The sequence below is a fragment of the Vanellus vanellus genome (assembly GCF_965231255.1).
Source record: "Vanellus vanellus genome assembly, chromosome: 3".
NCBI classification, from domain to species: Eukaryota; Metazoa; Chordata; class Aves; order Charadriiformes; family Charadriidae; genus Vanellus; species Vanellus vanellus.
The window spans coordinates 115488501-115507148 of NC_138907.1; the positions used below are offsets into that span (position 1 = coordinate 115488501).

General features: G+C 38.7%; 1 protein-coding gene across 1 annotated transcript in view; it reads right to left on the minus strand.

The window, feature by feature from the left end:
* NBAS (NBAS subunit of NRZ tethering complex) overlaps positions 1–18648 on the minus strand; it is a gene marked incomplete at its 5' end in the record, with an annotated part of 193283 nt that overhangs the window by 89616 nt on the left and 85019 nt on the right. The window contains 5 exons of the mRNA XM_082481713.1: positions 6930–7067; positions 7613–7689; positions 14819–14942; positions 15199–15312; positions 15903–16070. Coding sequence (XP_082337839.1) covers positions 6930–7067; positions 7613–7689; positions 14819–14942; positions 15199–15312; positions 15903–16070 — 621 coding nt within the window. The remainder of the gene's footprint in view (positions 1–6929; positions 7068–7612; positions 7690–14818; positions 14943–15198; positions 15313–15902; positions 16071–18648) is intronic.

The following is an 18648-nucleotide window of genomic DNA, read 5'->3' on the forward strand; positions in this document are numbered from 1 at the left end:
CCGGGGGAAAACGCAAGCAAACTACAAACAACTATTCAACAATATCTCTTTTCTGAGTCACCTAAATATTCAGTCCCAACTAAGAATGGCAATGCTTTGCAGTGTTGTGTGCTTAACAAAGAAATAAGCCAGTGTTTCACAGACCCTCTTATCAAACACACCCCAACCAAAGGAACGCAGTTGTCACAATCTGACTGCAATGCCACTAATTGCTGGATTACTAATTCAGGGAACATACTGAAAGATACTCAAAAAAGTCAACACTGACTGCTAGTTCAGGAGAGCTTACTTGAGTTTTAAGCCTTCGAACACAGTAGCATTTAGCAATCTCTCAATTTTTGTTAGCTTAGATATTCATTCATTTAAAAATAAGAACGTGGGTTTATTTTTTGTGATACCACTGAGGAATAAGGAAATCAATGACGAAAACTCACAAAATATGACAGGCCAAGGAGGAAACTAAAAGGGTTAAAAAAAGTATCTGAAAAGCATCCCATAAAAAACAGTAAAGCTGACAGCAAAAAGTTCTGAAAAGTCACTCAAAATCAGGAAGTCGGCTAGAGAAATGGTGGGATCACTTGGTGACAAGGTCTGGAAGGGACACTCATTGGTAGGCACATAGCAGAGAAAATCAGTAAGATCCTTCTGTCAGCCTTCACTGCTGAAGCTACAGGGTAGAGAGCTCAGAAGACCTCGATGAGTTTGAAGACGACACTTGGGAAACATCAGGCCAAGTAGGTAAGTTAGGCGCTTGCACACCACCATGACCAGATGGCTTTCACCCCTCAGTTCTTAAGGAATGCAAATATGAAACTATGTTAAATGACAGGCTGAGGTGCATCAACAAACGTTATAAAAAACACACTGTGCCAGAGTTCAAGTGCCATCTAAAAAAAAATGGATCTCAAGGGGATCCTCACAGGCAGCGCAGACCAGCGAGTATGATTTCCATCCCTGGTGAGATGGCAGTGTCTGCAACAAAGAATAAGACCACTGAGCACATGCATTAACAGAGCTTGGTGGGAAAGAGTCAGCATGGCCTCTGTAAAGGGAAATCCTCTTTGTTAGCTTGCTGGAGGGCTATGAGGGTGTCAATGAACACATGCACAAGGGGAATCCTGTGGCAAAATATACACAGATCTTCCAAAATTCTTTGACAAGTTTCCCCACCAACTCAAGACAGGAAACTTCAGTTGCCAAGGGACTGGAAGAAAGGTCCTTTTATGAACTGACACCTGGTGAAAGGAGAGGTGAAAGCTCAGTGATCATTTTTCAGATGGGGGAGAGACAGCAGCAAGTCCTCTAGGGGCAGGTTTCGAGACCACTTCTATTCAGAATCTCTTCTCAATGACCTAAAGAAGGGATGAGCAATAAATGATTCTGATGATACTGAGCTCTCTGAATTATTCAAATGTCATGATACATATCAAGACTACACCGTCTAGCCTACTTTCATATTTTAAAAAAGGAAAAAAAAAACCAAAAAAAAAAAAACCAAAGAACACTTCTCCCAAGATAAGTTCTTAAACTGCCAGTTAATGCCTCGTTCATGGTGCCTTCCCCCACTGCCCTCCCTCTCCCTGGTTCTGCTCTCAGTCACAGACTCCACACACATGCAGGAAGGTCAAAGGAAGAGAGAATAGCACAGCAGAGATTCAAGTTCTACTCTCATCTCTTCCAATTTTCCTTTTGGAGCCACCAGATGTGCACTGGACTTAGAGTCATACACCACACGAGACAGATTCCCCAAGTATTAATGACTAATAGTATCTGAACACGTACAAACAGCCTGGTATATAAAAAGATAAAAAGTGCTAGGCGTAAACAGCAGCATGAGAAGGAAGTGGAGCAACCTAAAGACCAGCAAAGAAACTTGAACTTTATGCAGAACAGGCAACAGAAAATTCAAACAGTGAAGCAAAGGGGAGAAATTACACTGTCAAAGGAAATTTGTTAGCTTTCAGCATCACTAGCCAAACAGAAAGGGGCAAAGAGGTGCCAATAGCCTGAATCAGGACTCAGTAAAGGTGGTCAAGTTTTAAGTCCGTCACAAGCCAACAAAAAAGAGCACTACCATTTTACCATCTCCAACAGACTTAGTGCTAGCCATTGCACTTATGGATAAAAAGTTGAATGTCAAGACAGAATGAAACAAGACACAGTTTGTCAGTATTGCAGTCAATGTTCATAGGCTCCCGTAAAATTTCACGTACACAATTTGAGATTAAAAACGCATATATTATTTCTTGTGAGTTAAATTCATTATTTAGGAATGTGACAGGATATTATTATTATTAAACACAAAACAACATGCAACCATTTAATGAGCATTTGATTTCCAATGTGAGATTACCTCGTGTATAGACTTAACTTCTAGCTGCACTACAGTGCCATGGAATAAGGTTAAAGCCATTACATCTCATACAACATGGGTCATACATCTGGTAGCCCATAAGATCTGCCTCTCTCCCTCCTCCTGTATACTGCCTTCTTACACAGTATTTATTTCCAGTTCAGATTTTCATTTTCAACATCCTACATTCAGAATACTACCTAAAGATGTAGCATAAGGAACACCGCTGGGAGTTCTCCTCCTCTGGCTTAATACAGCTGTAGTTATAATTAAGGTCAAACTTATACAAATAAGCAACAGAATTGCCTTGGGAGCCAGGTCAAGCCTGCAGAGTGAACTCCTGGTAAGGTCAACACAAACTTCTACGTATTCAGTCCCAAGTTCAAAGCACTCTTGCTTTGACGTTGCTTTCATTAATGCAAAAAAAAGATAAACACGTATCAGCATGTAACAATTTAAAAGACGTTCCACATGCTGTTTTTCCCCTATGAGAAAGGAGATGAGAGAGAATAAGCCACACGTGACATCTTTGTCACAGCCACTTAATGCACTTAGAGCCCACAGATGCCATTGCGGTGAGGGCAGTACAGAGAGATGAAATACGGTCTCCTGAAGGAAGATGTGAATAGACAGAAACAATGGTCTAAATGACATGAATAAAGAGAAACAGCACAGGAACTAAAATACACAACAGTTGTGATAGAAACGGATAGAGAAAACGAAAACAAACCAAAACCAGAAAAAAACCTACTTCGTAGACAGTGAATTGACGTGAGGTGAAAGCAGAAACAATTCTGCCTCTTATAAAGAGATTGATGTAGGCCTCCCTAAGCAGCAAGCAACAGAAAAGGGAAGCAGGTTAAGTGTGCGGAGCACAAGTTCACTGTATAAATTTCACATAGTGACTCGAAAGCCAGTTATATCGGACTACTTAGCACTGTGGAACTGAACTGCCAGCTTCTTCACCTAGGCTGCATCCAAAGCATCACTAAGGAGAATCTCCGAGGTTACCGTTTCCACAAATTGCCAGTTGCAATGCACAAAAGGACAGGAAACAAATTCATTTTCTTGAATGAAAATAACAGATAAGGGAATAAAACAAAAACCTAAGCATCCTCTGCTAACAGCAGCTTTCCTCATGTACTATTAGTTGCAAAATTCCCATTCCCCTCTGCAACTTAGCAGTCTTTGTTAGAACTGCTGCTTGATGTTCCAAGAAAAAGTTTGCCGCCCAGCTAAGGTCAGTAGAATACTCCTCTCCAAAAGCACAGGAACACCTCAGCATTAGATTAGCACGAGGACAGGAACATAACATATTAATTAACCTTAGGGTAATTAAACTTTTTCACTCCTTTCTGGAGTAAACAATCCCCCAGACATATTCATTCCGGCGACTTATCAGATCACCAGGATAGGACAAATGAGGAGATAAGCTGTTTAACAGCAAAAATTATCCAGCAAATTTTTTGCTAAGGTGTACGGCTTCTCGTCTCACTCCTCAAGACCGGGAAGTAGGGAGCAGGGAATGAGAGCGGTAGTGGGGAAACAGCCTCGGTGCTACACAAGCAGGGTGCAGCAGCAGCCAAAACACTGGGGTCTTATCAACACTTCTAGTCACAAACGCAAAGCTCAGCCCCACAGGGGCTGCTGTGAAGAAACTTAACCCCATCCCCTAGAGACCTAAACCAAAAATAAATTCAGCTTCTCAAAATCTCCTCACACCAATGCCTTCCCTTTCCGCAGCCAGTCCATTTCTGGAAATCTTGTTCTCTTCCGTCTGGCGTTATTCTTATAGACCTTTATCCGTGGTTTTATTGGGTTGCAGAGCTCCTTTAACATCTTCCTCAGGATAAGAAACTAATACCGCTCAGATGCCCTAAATTATAACTATCATATTTATATTATTGTGACAACTAAAATTGTCTTGGGTACAAAACTAAAGAACTACATTACACCCAAATCGCTTTGTTCCTCCTTAAAGCAAAGTAATAGCTTCATCAGAAATAGAAATTATCAAGCTGATTTCCTTTTGGGCATCAACAGTACAAAAAAAGTTAATGAGAATCTCTAGCAATTTATGATTCTGTTTTGATGTGCAGATACTAGCTGTCAGCATTTCATGTCACGGTAAAAAAAAAAAAAAAGGAAATAAAAAAAATCATCCTTCATCCAATAGACCCAATCATTCTTTCAAAATGTCTTTCTTGACTAACTAGCAAGTCCCAAAAGTCTGTCCTAGCCTGTGGAAGAGGAGCTCTCCCCCTTGCTCCCCGTTATCCTTCTAACACATCTATCATTTTCATTCTGAGAACATTTCTCCCATTACGCCAGAGGTACTCATGTACTGTTTGGAAAGATTTATATAATGTTATCTTAAAGTAGACAAAGGAAGCATAGACTTCTCCATGCTTCTATACAGCTTCTTATAAATTCAGCTAGAGTTTTCAGACAGGATAGTTGATGCAATGGACTAGAGAAACCACACCTGCTGTGACTCAGACACTGTTATACAGAAATATATGCTCTATGATCTTGAGGATCCACCTTCTAGGCATGTGGCTGAAGTGCCAGATTTAGATCTTCACTGACTATGGAAAGGTTTAGAACAGGGGGAAAAAAGGATTGGTTATACACCTCCACCCACAAAACCACACTCGGTTATCTTGTAACAATAATATATAGCTTTGAATTATATCATGAAAGGACCTAACGACGCATTTCTGTTTTGAGAAACAGTCAGAAGCTCTTAGGAAACACAAAAATAAAAAGCACAGCTAGATCTATTCCCATGGAGAGCAAGTGGAAAGCAACTTGCAAGTGGATCCATTCTTTATGACCAGCATCTAAGATGTACATTTCAACAAACAGCTTTTTTGCAGTGGAAAGCGAGCGTTTAATTCTGCATATTTTTTCATAAAAAAAAGACTATTTCTTTTGCTCAAAATAATCTGTTTCTATTTCTCCTTTTCTGCTTCAGTGACATTCCCTCACTGAATAGCCTTGGAATTATTAACAATGAATGTATCCTCCTGTGTTGTTTTCTTACTGGGCATTGAGGTCTTTTTTTTTTTTTTTTCTTTTTTTTTTTTTTCTTTTCTTCTTTTTCTTGGTGCGGTGTTCCCTCAGGATCTTCTCACACAGTTGTTTTCAAAAGCTACTGTTTAAGAGTAGTATTTAAACATAGCACATATTCTTTTTTAGCAAATAATTTAGAATCCACTATCACAGTCCAATACAGTATTTTGCCAAGATGGAACAAAAGATTTAGCCAAAGATCATATCAGTAAGAGAAACTACATGGTGTTATTGATAAAACTTTGATTATTAAATGGCAATTGGAGTTCAATCTTTAACATCTCTGTCCTCGTTCTTATGACTTGCTCTTTCAAAAGGCTTCATAGCTCCTTCTATAAAATGAGACTGTCTAAAAAAGCTAAAAAAAAAAAAAAAAAAAAAATCAATCTTTTTTTCCATCAAAGGTGTCTTGCAGCAGATGGACCTAGGCTCAAAGAAAGCTGCTGAATAAACACGAATGAATTCCTCACAACCGTTACATTTTGCAAGCCCCACAAATTTCAGTTGTGGGCTGAGATCTCCTTTAGCTTCTGAACAGAAGATAGCAGAATGCAAATCTTAGCAGGACCATGAAAGGCTGCCCAGTTGCAGGACTGGGTGAACATCAAAACAGGCTTTCCTCAGTAAAAATCAGGAGTCATTCTCAACAAGGGGGAAAAAAAAAAAAAAAAAAAAAAAAAATCTCCTCACATGCCACAGTGGTGATTCATGGTCTCCCTTTTCAGAAAACTTGTGAACAGAAGTGTTCTTTTAGCTATAATACAGAGCTAAGCTAAAAACTGAACAGCCCAGAGAGCCTCTGTACAGGAGAAAAGAGCTGGTGTAAATTCAGAAAGGCTCTCTTGGAGTAGCAAAGAAGAGTTTTTACTCAGGTATCTTAGTAGGAATGGCAACTGGTGCCTTACTAAACTTTTGTATGTCACCTCTTCAATGTAGTTTGGAGTTTATCATGTAACTAACTGCTTTAATCACAGGCAATAAATAAGAAGCAAAGCCCTGCCATTTCAGAAAGAGACACTTTTCAAAGGAAATCAACAAATTCAGCAATGAATGAGGATGAATTTAAAAAAAAAACCAAACATGTGAACTTAAATACAAAACAACGCACCTCAAGGAAGGCTATGGAAACTTTCTGAATAGCACTGTTCTTGTTTAAATGGCCCCTTGACTCTTCCTAGGAAGTACTCTGTTTTATCAGTATCGCAAGATGACAGCATAGGCTGTGCTCATTATTGCTCAGTGTTTATAATCTACTTTGAAGACTGATAGTGCTATTACCTATAAATGACACTTGATACTGTGCTTCAAAAACTCTTCCACAAATTGTGAAGTACTTGTCTGTTTACTGCACTGTAGAAGAATAATTACGTGTAACTTAACAGGCTGCTCACACTGTAAGTCAGATCAGCTCCTTAACAGGCTTAACTCATGTACTGGCTTTTTAGAATAGCTTTAATGCTGCACATTAATGAATATGGTTTTAAAAAGAAAGAGTACTAACCCTGTAGAGAGGGTGGCATTTGTCCTTGAAACACGGTGCCAAACGAGCATAGATCTGCAGGCTATAGTAATAACTCGCCAGCTGGAGAGATAACGCAGAATGTAATTGCTTTTCAAAGCATTTGTTGGCATCTACCACCTAGGAGAAAGAGAGCATTAATTTAGATGAAAGAATTAGCAAGCATACAACAGTAAGTGCACAAACTTTCTGAAAAGCTACTTGCTGTGATTTAGAAATAGCTCTGACTATGTTTTTCTGGCACACAAGTTAATCAGTAACCTACACGCACACACACAAAGATAATTCTACATTATGAGGCTTTTCTCCCCTTGCATAAACACCTAACCAAAATTATTTTCCAACTACAGTTTTGATGCTTCTATACCACAAAGTTATTATCCATATTTCTGAGCTACATTAGAACTGTTAGTCAGGTGGCCCCACTATTTTAAGTAAGAAAATGTGTCTTTTCACCAGTGCCATGCTCATAAGCCAGTTCAATGGCATTTATTCTGTTTCCTTTAAATGCACCAGCCCAATCTAATAAAAAAATCTGTATTTAAATGAATCCGAAGACTTAGATTTTAAAACTACAAGGAAATTACATTTTCTTACGGAATTTTGAAATGCTATGAATAGTCTTTCCTGGCAAAAACACAGAAACAAAATCACTATCAACATACCTGTGGCAGTGCAAGTAGATAGGCGAGAGACAAGGCCATATCATTTGGTAAAGCATCACTTGCCAGTTGTAGCAGAACTGCAATATACAGGGAGTGGAAATAAAGCTTTGATTACTGACCCATCTAGCCTTGACAGTTAGCAAATGAAATGTTTTTGGTGTAACTGTATTTTATTAGACATTAGCTTTAAGCACTCTATACATACTTAATTAAACACTTATCAGTGCAATCCAGAAACAGATAATATGTAATTAAACTGCAGCACAGCTTTACCTTGACTTCCAGGCAAAGCGTCTGATGCATTAACCAAACAAGAATGAAACTATGCAGTAACAGATGCTAAACAAAGCCACTAAAATATCACCTGTACCGATTTACAACAAGTAAATCTTTTACTTGTAAAATCAAGGCAATAACGTAATGTTGTAAGCATTAGAAGGTACCAACCTGAGGAACAGTATGAAACGTCTTCTCTTCAAGCCTGAGCTCTAATTCACTTAACACTGAACACAACAAAACATATAAAAAACTTCCGTCTTAATTAAAATTAAAAAAAGCTGCAAGTGGCATATGAATTTTAAATGAGATCAGTGAAACACCAAAACCAGGTCTTGCCACATACTGCAAACAGAAATATCAGCACAATGATAGCTGAAATTAATGCACTGAAGAATAATTACTCTGATTATAAAAAGACATACTTCTAGTAAAATTGACACAAAAATTACTTGCTTTTTGTACACTATTATAGATACCAAACTTGTTTTTTTGTTTAAAAAACCCACTATATTTTACATTACACAAATACGAGAACCAATACACAGACACAATGTGAGCACACGAGATTTGTTGATTAGTAACAGGATTTCTCCTTAATGTAGTTACGTCCTTCTGTACTAAAGTCAAGCATCATCACAGTTGCTACAAAAGTACCAACAGTTACAGAATAAATATTCAATTTTGGGAGCAGAGAACATAAATTATTAGTTCCAGGGACAACTCCAAAAGTCTTATGAAACCTGGACCAGAAATTGCATAAGGAATTTTTAGTATACCAGGAAAATAACATTATGGTTTCCCTTCTTTACAGATGATACTATTACTATTCTTATTCTTATTATTATTCCAATCAGTAGAAGACACCTTCCAGCAACTTAGCTCTTTGTTTATTTTAAGGAAGTCTGTATTCCCACATTACACAAACTACTCTTGAGGGCACGAAGGCAAGAAACTTGATCACTTTACACATAGCCCTCCAGTGAATTCTTTGTTCCAAAGAATGATTTATAAAAGGCTTGATTGACCAATTATAATTTTGAGATTATCATTAATTTGCCATCAGCCTGAAGTGGATTTACATGCTGGACCTTAGAAATTTGATGTTTCTATTTGGCTATGTGACAAGTCATCACAGAGACTGTCTACATGGCAATACGTCACACTTACTGCAAATACAAGCCTGTACAACAGCACCTATGCTCTATGCTTCAAATAGCTTTTAGCAATAGTTTCTTGCTGCTGACAGCTTGTTTCTGCTACATTCAAAATAACCTGTGTGCTGTACAAGCAAAAATAATAGGACTCTGGAAATATGCGATATTAAAATCTTGATGAATAGTTTGCAAAATTGGTATTTCCTACTCTGAGCACAAGCAAAGTTACTTTATATATTCTTACAATCACCTCTAGTTGAACAGAAAAAACTGGGAAGAGGGAAGGAAGAATTAAGGCTCTACCCTCTTCTCCCTTTCTCTGGAAAAGTAATGATTGCAAAGCCTTGGATATACATCGTAAACTGTGGGTTCTCTTCCAACTGAACATCAGCAACAAGACAACTGCCCCACTAGCAGAAATTTATCTTCATCCTTCAGACAGCAATCATGACAAAGAACGTGGCACCAATAAGAGGCCAGAAAACAATATGATTTTATTCATGCTCTTGCATGAAGCTCAACACAAAGGCATCCCAGTTGACAGAATGTACTTAAGAAGAAAGACCTGCCTCCATTGTCATCCCTTCTGAAAAAAAAAAACAAACAAAAAAAAAAACGAAAAACCAAACAAACAAATCCAAAGTATCTCCTGTACTGGTTCAATAAATACAAATTTTCTCTGTGCAGGTATGCTCATGTATCCATATATATACAAGCCTACTTTACATATACACAAACACACATGTGTATACACAAAGCTAATTTTATACTGTTTTCTGTCTCCCAGTGAAGCCCTACAGGAATTGTCCGACATCTAACAGGGCTGAGTTCAAATTGCATGCTACGTACGGACATTAGCAGGATGCCATTCAGACCTCTCATACATCTTCAGAAAATTCACAGGAACTTAGGATCATTTCAGACCACTGCCAAATTTGAAATTTGCCAAAGGGATTAAACGTTACAGGGCTGGCAAACCAGGGAGGACAGGCAGTGACAAGCAATGAGCCAATGCTGCTGTCCCACAAGCAATATTTCCTTAAGGAAACACAAAAAAAATATTTGGTTTATGAATACTTTTTATCTCCTGTGCAGGTCTTTACTTTATGCCACAAGCCTGTTTGGAAGGCAAAGTATGGAAGAAAATGGTTTATTTGTGAGAATTTATCAATACCTAGGAAGCTTCAACTCTTTTTTGGTTTTGTTTTTGTTTTTTGTTTGTTTTGTTTTTCCCTCTGGGAAAAAGAAAAAATTGCAAAAACTGCTCCAAGTCTTCCATTGTTCTTTTAGATGTGATAAAATCTCACTAAACTTAAAAGCATATATTGCAATTAAACAGGCATATCTGCAAGCAATTACAAAATCATGGAGAACTTTAAGCTAACTCTCTGTTTTAAGACTCCTGCAGATTAAAAGGTGTGACTGACTTTCTTGGGTTTCCTTCAAGTTTAGTGCCCGATTTGCTTACAACAAAATGTAGCCATCAATCGTAGTAACCTTGCATTCAGATCTCACCTTCAACCTCCCCATCAAATCCCTAAGGGCTCTGGAGAGAGACAACTATAACTAAACAGAGATGCACAACACTGCCTTGGTCACGCTGGGTCTGGATGCACTGTAATGGCACAACTGAGGAAAGAGTGTTTTACTGGACTCAAAGTGATGGGTGTTACCACTTCACTTGAAAATGCTCAATCTACCACCTACATCCAGATAGAACGGACAAGAAAAGTCAAAGTCCAAGGCTTGCGACCCTTCCAAATCCACAAAAGAAGCAGCAAACATTATCTTGAGTTTTATCATGCGTGCTGCCTCTGAGGAAAGCATTTCACACCCGGAGCACGACACTGCTACAGTAATAGGATCAGTTCGATGCAAACGTGCTAAGCACAACTAGGGTTTCTTTGCTGAACTGCATCTTCTTTCAAGTTCATCGACTCTTCTAACAGAGCTGAAACCTGCAGCTGCAGCTGTCCTAGAAGACAGCTAGAAGGAACAAACAGGATTAAACTTGTGATCAAAATAAAATGAAATCTGCTACGTTTGTTAGATACTAGTATAGTAGTTAATAACTCATATTAGCATTCAAGTTTCATATGGCACAATCCTCCAAAAGCCTTAGAGTAAGCCTGAAGATGAGAGAAAAACACAGAATAATAAATGGGGATCACATCTACATGACTTTTTTATTTTTAATTTTGGCAGTGTGCTATTAATATGCATATTCTTCAAGCTCCACAATCCTGCAAGTGTTACCTCATCATAAGGCCTTTCCTGGGAATTGATAAAGCAAAGCATTAAGAAGGGGAAAGAAGAGGTGGGATCCAATACTGGTAATCCAGGGCTAAGTGCATTGCAATTACCAAATTACCACTTTATTCATTTACAGAAAGCTACGTTACACTGATGTGTAAGAATGTTGTCTATTGACTACCAAAAGGTGCCATACAGCAGGACTGTTGAGTACAGAATAAATATAGCTCAGTTTTCCTCTGGAAAACACAGAACTCAGTTCCACAGCACAGTTGGAGGGACTTGTAAGTGAAATTCAGATTGACTACAGAGTAAGAGTCACAGAATCACAGAATTATCAGCGTTGGAAGGGACCTCTAGAGATCATCTAGTCCAACTCTCCTGCTAAAGCAGGATTGCCTAGAGCACATTACTCAGGACTGCATCCAGGCGGGTCTTGAAAATCTCCAGGGAAGGGGACTCCACCACCTCCCTGGGCAGCCTGTGCCAGTGCTCTGTCACCCTCACCGTAAAGAACTGTTTCCGTGTATTTGAACGGAACTTCCTGTGTTCTAACTTGTGCCCATTGCCCCTCGTCCTGTCACTTGGAACCAATGAAAAGAGCCTGGCTCCATCCTCCTTCAACCCACCCTTTAGATACTTGTACGCCATAATAAGGTCTCCCCTCAGCCTTCTCTTCTCCAGGCTAAAGAGTCCCAGCTCTCTCAGCCTTTCCTCATAAGGGAGATGCTCCAAGCCCTTAATCATCTTAGTTGCCCTTCGCTGGACTCGCTCCAGCAGTTCCCTGTCCCTCTTGAACTGGGGAGCCCAAAACTGGACACAGTATTCCAGTTGTGGCCTCACCAGTGCCGAGTAGAGGGGGAGAATGACCTCCCTCGACCTACTGGCCACACTCTTCCCTATGCAGCCCAGGATTCCATTGGCCTTTTTGGCGACAAGGGCACATTGCTGGGCCATGGATAATTTACTGTCTACCACAACCCCCAGATCCTTCTCCTCCAAGCTATCTCCCAGCAGGTCAGCCCCTAACCTGTACTGGTGCCTAGCATTCTTCCTCCCCAGGTGCAGGACCTTGCACTTGGTTTTGTTGAACCTCATTAGGTTCTTCTCTGCCCAGCTCTCCAGCCTGTCCAGGTCACGCTGGATGGCAGCACAGCCCTCTGGGGTGTCAGCCACCCCACCCAGTTTGGTATCATCAGCAAACTTGCTGAGGATACACTCTGTCCCCTCATCCAGGTCATTAATGAATATATTAAACAAAATAGGACCAAGTATTGACCCCTGGGGGACACCACTGGTTACAGGCCTCCAACTAGACTCTGTGCCGCTGATCACAACCCTCTGAGTCCTGTCCCGCAGCCAACTCTCAATCCACCTCACTGTCACCTCATCTAGCCCATACTTCCTCAGCTTCCTAATGAGGATGTCATGGGAGACAGTGTCAAAAGCCTTGCTAAAGTCAAGGTACATGACATCCACGACTTTCCCCTCATCCAGCCAACCAGTTATAACACCATAGAAGGCTATCAGATTGGTCAAGCACGATTTACCCTTGGTAAATCCATGTTGACCACTTCCAATAACTTCCTGTTCCTCAACGTGTTTGGAGATGACAACCAGAATGAGTCGCTCCAATACCTTCCCAGGGACAGAGGTGAGACTAACCGGTCTGTAGTTCCCTGGGTCCTCCTTCTTGCCTTTTTTGAAGATTGGAGTGATGTCGGCCTTCCTCCAGTCCTCAGGCACCTCTCCTGTTCTCCATGACCGTTCAAAGACGATGGAGAGTGGTCTAGCAATAACATCCGCCAGCTCTCTCAGCACTCGCAGATGCATGCCATCAGGGCCCATGGACTTGTGAATGTCCAGCTTGGCCAAGTGGTCTCTGACCCGGTCCTCCTCAACTGAGGGAAAATCTTCCACTCTCCAGACCTCCCCCTTTGCCTTCAGAGGGTGGGATTCATGAGGGACAGCTTTAGCAGTGAAGACCGAAGAAAAGAAGGCATTCAGTAACTCTGCCTTCTCTGCGTCCTCCACCACTAGGGCACCCATCTCATTCACCAGTGGGCCTACATTTTCCCTAGTTTTCCTTTTTCTATTGATATATTCAAAGAACCTTTTCTTATTGTCATGTCGAGTCGTGGAAGAGAAGTATTAAAATGGAAAAAACAGCAGTCTGCACACTTAAGAGGCAGAAGATAGAGGCTCAAAAACTAAAGGTGGAATCCAAAATTTGTTTTCTTCTTCAAGCAAAAGTTCCCAAAACTGAAATTTCCATCTCAAAGGCAGCGACTGAATTGTAAACAACCAGTTCCAATTACTGAAGCTGGAGCAAGAAGTATTACCAAAGAGCTGCTAACTAACATCATTTGCCCTAAGAAAGCAATGAACACTTTAATCGTTGCCTCCCCCTCCTTTAACACAAAGGAATCAGAGCTAGAAGCCTATGGACTTTCAGCATGCAAGAAAAAAGAGATCTTAAGTACCGATTTAAAACTATTTTTGCATTAAGAGAGTACAAAAGGAAGAAAATGTGAATACATCCCCATTTATACAACCTGTTGATGACCTCTTCCAATTCACAGTGTTGTCATATTACAACTGTACAGGTTATCTGTAGAAATATCACATATCTCAAACTACTGAATTGTATACTTGTAAGAAATATGCTGGGTTTCACTAACCAGTTGAAATAAAAATGCGTAGCTGTTGAAGAAAGTCTCACTTGAAACTTTTCTGATATTGCAAGTGATGTAATATACTCATCTTTCATGGCAGAACTTACCACAGAGTAAAATATAATAGAGATACTTCCTTCAAAAGACACTAACAGCATGTAAATATTTAAACAGTTCATTTCTCAAACCAGCAGGAGACAGCCAAAAGGAAAGACAAACAATCATAGGTGGTCTTGTGTGGTTTGTTGGTTGTTTTTTGTTTGTTTTTGTTTGGTTTTCTTTTTTTAAAGTGAAACTGATTCAGTTAACAAATTATTAAGTATAACCTTTAAAATGCAGAAATTTCAGAAGACAACAAAAAGTTCTGCTCATTCCAGAAGCTGCAGTTAGGCATTAATTACCAAATAAAATACTGTAATGATCCGGCAATGCTGAAAGCTGTATACACAATGGTACAGAATCTGAATAAGCAAATACACAGGCATACATACAAATAACATTAATGCTGGGTTGCAAATTTCCATTTAAATATCTGTACATGGTAGTATCCAGAAAACCTTCAATAATTTCCCCCCAATGTTCATATCTTTCCAAATATCAGTTTCTGCTTATTTAAAGTCAACTTTCAGATTGCAGATTTCTAGTCTTTACTGAGCGACTCCTTTTAAAAATCCCACTTCTGAAAACTCTGCAGCTACTTCTATCAAGACTCCTTACCAACGCAAGATGTTGAACAGATCGCAATTTGTACAAAATACCCAGACAGTACTTCACGTCATTGTGTGCAGTTCTCCATATTTAAAACCATTCACGGATTCTCGGAGTGAATATACACATACCCATACCTTCTGTAGGTGGAAGTAGGTCTTTTCCTTCGCTTTTTGTTTCTGTAAGTTTCTGTGTTCTCAGCAATACTTCTGCAAAGCTTTCCAAAGATTTGTTCTGGTATGTGCCATAGCTGATTTCAGACTAGAAGTAAAATAAGATAACTGACACACGCGCACTACATGCTGCAGTTATATTTACCTCATTTGTATCTGATGCAATTATCTACTTCAGTTCCTGCATTTGCTTTCCTTTCTTTTCAATAGCAAAATTTTTCCTGCTGTTGCACAAAATTTCAAATCCTTGCAAGTCACACAAATACTCCAAAATCCATACTGTTAATTAATTAAAAGATCTCCACAAAAAAATAACACTTCCGAATTCTGTAACAGAAACTTACTTCCGCAACATATGGATCAGCAATTAGAGACTCATAAAACGGATGACACCCTTGCTTTTCCACAGTGGCATTTTCTCCAGGCCCACTTTTTAATGTACCTCCAAATTCTTGGCCCTGGGAAAAATAAGTATAGTTTAGCCTAGACATTTGAGGGGGAGAAGCCTATAACTTCTGTTCAGAAGGAAAGCAACAGTAAATGAAAATATCATTGAATGCAGTGGGGAGCAAGACAGGAGTCATCTTACATAAACCAGTGCTGAATGAGGTCCAGTACTCTTAAGAAAGAGAATTATGTTCAAAAGTAGTATCAGAGAAACTAGTATCATAAAATATGAAAATCCACTGAAATAGAGAAGGTAGAAAAGAGAAACCGAAAAGGAACAGCTTTGAATATAAAATAAGAGTACTAAAGAGTGGACTTCACTGTGCTTTCTTCCCCAAAGTTCTGAAGTTCTGCCAAATTTCAACTATGCCTTCTCACACTAAGCTAAGAAAGCTGGAGAAAACAGATTAGAAAACAAGAAAAGGAAAGTGCTTTAGACCCCTTCTCTCATTGGGATTTGCTTGCAAACAATCCTGTGATGTCTCTAATTCATTTATTGATTTGAGGTCTTCACTTATCAGATACCTACAAAGCAGCCTAGCTTTTATACTAATATATCAGTGAATGCGTAAGCATCTGAGACACATCAGCAATCCCTTACATGTAATGGTCGGAGATAAGTTAATGATCTCTTCCACCACTGTCCATCACTGACAGCATGCAGCATGGCTTTTGTAGTCATAGTTGTGTTAGACAACACCTTCATGGTTTTTGATGTCGTCCAGTACAACAAATCAGCAGACTGGCTAGAGGAGACGCTGGTTTCATCCTGTGAGCATATCCAACACACAATGGCAAGTTTTAGACTCATGCTTTAATTAGGCTAATGACCTAAAGCCAAGTGCATTAGTGTTCAGGCACACTGTTAATAACACATTTTAATGATCATTAATTTAAGCAGCAGCTGTCATAAAAACAAACAAAAGACAAGTTAAGTGATTTAGGAGTTTCAATCTGAAGTGAGTAACATGATCAGCAGAACATTTTGCCCCTTATTCAACTATAAACTCGTTTCCACAGACACCAGCTGTTTTTAATTCAAAAGTTTACAATGGCAATGTTTTACATACTTTTTGAATGCTTCTGTTAAAATAATGTTCTCTCTACAAATGAGGAGATTGAGCGTGCTAAAATTAATCTTCAATAATTCAAGAAAGCCAATAATAGAGACAATCTTGTACTTGCACAGAGGTAGGATTAAGTTGAATTCTCAGTAGGGAAAATGGTGAAGAGATGTAAACATTTATCTCCGCACCAAGTGAAAAAGCACCATCAAGATTTGACGTTCTGCAGTTGGCACTTACAGGGTATGAATATAGCAAACCTAAAAGACTACAAAAAAGAACTCAGACCTCAGCCTATTCTCATACCAAAGTGCTTCTGCACTACATGCACGTCTACATCTACACGTTAACCTGCAAAACATCTTCAGTCTCAGTAAATTCACATGTAAATCAATTCTTAAAAGTAGAAGATACGTCCCACAAATGGAGGTTTCCGTTACCAGCTCTCCCTCATGTAAAGCATTTAAATAATACCCAGAACATCCATGCTGGTTGATCTGTGGTATTCCAATCCTGAAAGGTTTGTGTTAATTGCATCCTTTGCAAAGCTTACACATGTGACATAAATATATAATCAGCTTGCTAATGTAAACACAGTCTTCAGCAATAGAAAATAAATATTTTCCTCCATACAGCAAACTAAGAACTCCATTATTCATTTCCCCATACACTGAAGTGTACTGAAACAGAAAAATTCTACCTGTATAACTGAATGTGAGGTATTAGTCTACAACTTACTAACTCATGAGAAAACTTCAGACATCAGAGGAAAAGGATGCCAGGTTACGCTCAAGTGAATTATGTCCCACCGTAACTCAGTGACAAAACACATTAGCTTCAATAAGGCAATTTCACTATAGATGAACATATTTTCAGTATCTTTTACTGCAGTACACATTAAATCAGTGCCTCAAGCTGACCACTGAAGTGGCAGGTCTAACTTAAGTCTTTCTTTCCATTAAGGCTTCAGCATATTTTTTTGCAGTCTTTTCTGAAAACATATTCTGCATTTCACAGATGCACCACAAATAATCTGACTGGCTAAACTGGAAATTTCAGCTCTTACTTCACCAAGTGAAGAAAGAACACACCAAGTACAACAATCCAGGATTTTTACTCCTCTGAAAAGCAAAATGCAAAAGAAAATCCTAGGTCTGGTGGCTTGGTGGGATGGAGGAAAAGTTCTTTTTTGTGTATGTGTGTTTTTTGGTTTGTTTTTTTTTTTTTTTTTAAGTAAGCCACTCTTGGTACTTAGTATTCTGTATAAAATATTTAAAGTAAATTACAAAAATCTTTTGTACTAATTTCTCTCTCTGCCTCCATTTTCAAGCAGATGCTGCAGGAAACCTAACTGATTCTTCATGGAGAAAGATAATAAAAACAACCAAACCAAAACAGAACCAGAAAAGAAATCCCAACTGCATTTGAGCAAAAACACATTTTTTAAAATAAACCTCCTTCAGCAGTCTGAAAACTAACAGGCTAACTTGTATGCTGGTGTGTATACTTCTATAGCTCTACTGCTATCAGATAAACTATTGATTTTTTCTAAAAAGAATTTCAACTCTTACGAGTAATTACAGTCTTTTCTGCACAAACAAGAATTCTGTTTTCTGAAAACCCATTCCTCTGCATACCTGGAACAGCAACACTTTCAGGCTATAACTTTTTACTATCCTGACTCAATCTCTCAAAATAAACGATTTCTTAAAGACTGCTGAAGGTCTTATTTTAAGAAGACAACTTTAATTGTATCCTTTAATTGTATCTTCAGGAAGAAGTTAGAGTTTGGAGGTTTTGAGAAATGTTTTCTTATATTATTTCTTGCTGATATCCTTTATAAAAGTAAGCGCTTCTGATTAAAAAAAAAAAAAAAAAACAACATTAATCCTAAATTAGAACCATAAAAAATTGTATGAATCTAAACTGAAGTGAAAAAAGTCAGCTAATAAATTCTAAATTATCAAGATACTCTCAAATAACAGCTAGAATATTTACGTATATACATATATACAGTCTAATGCAAGAACAAATAACAAAGCCAACTATTTTTTAAATAAGCCACAGAAGAGAGAGTAATAAGTCAGGACACCTGCAACACAGATTTTTTTTTTTTTTTTTTGTCTTTAATAACAATTAGTCAAGGTGCAGGGATCAAAACATGCAAAAACCATACACTTCATGCATTAAGAGTCATTATGCATTAAGATTATGATGGAAACAAAGTGAGGTGGAACAGATTCTGTTCATAAGACAGAACACCAAGTATTAACTTTCCTTTTT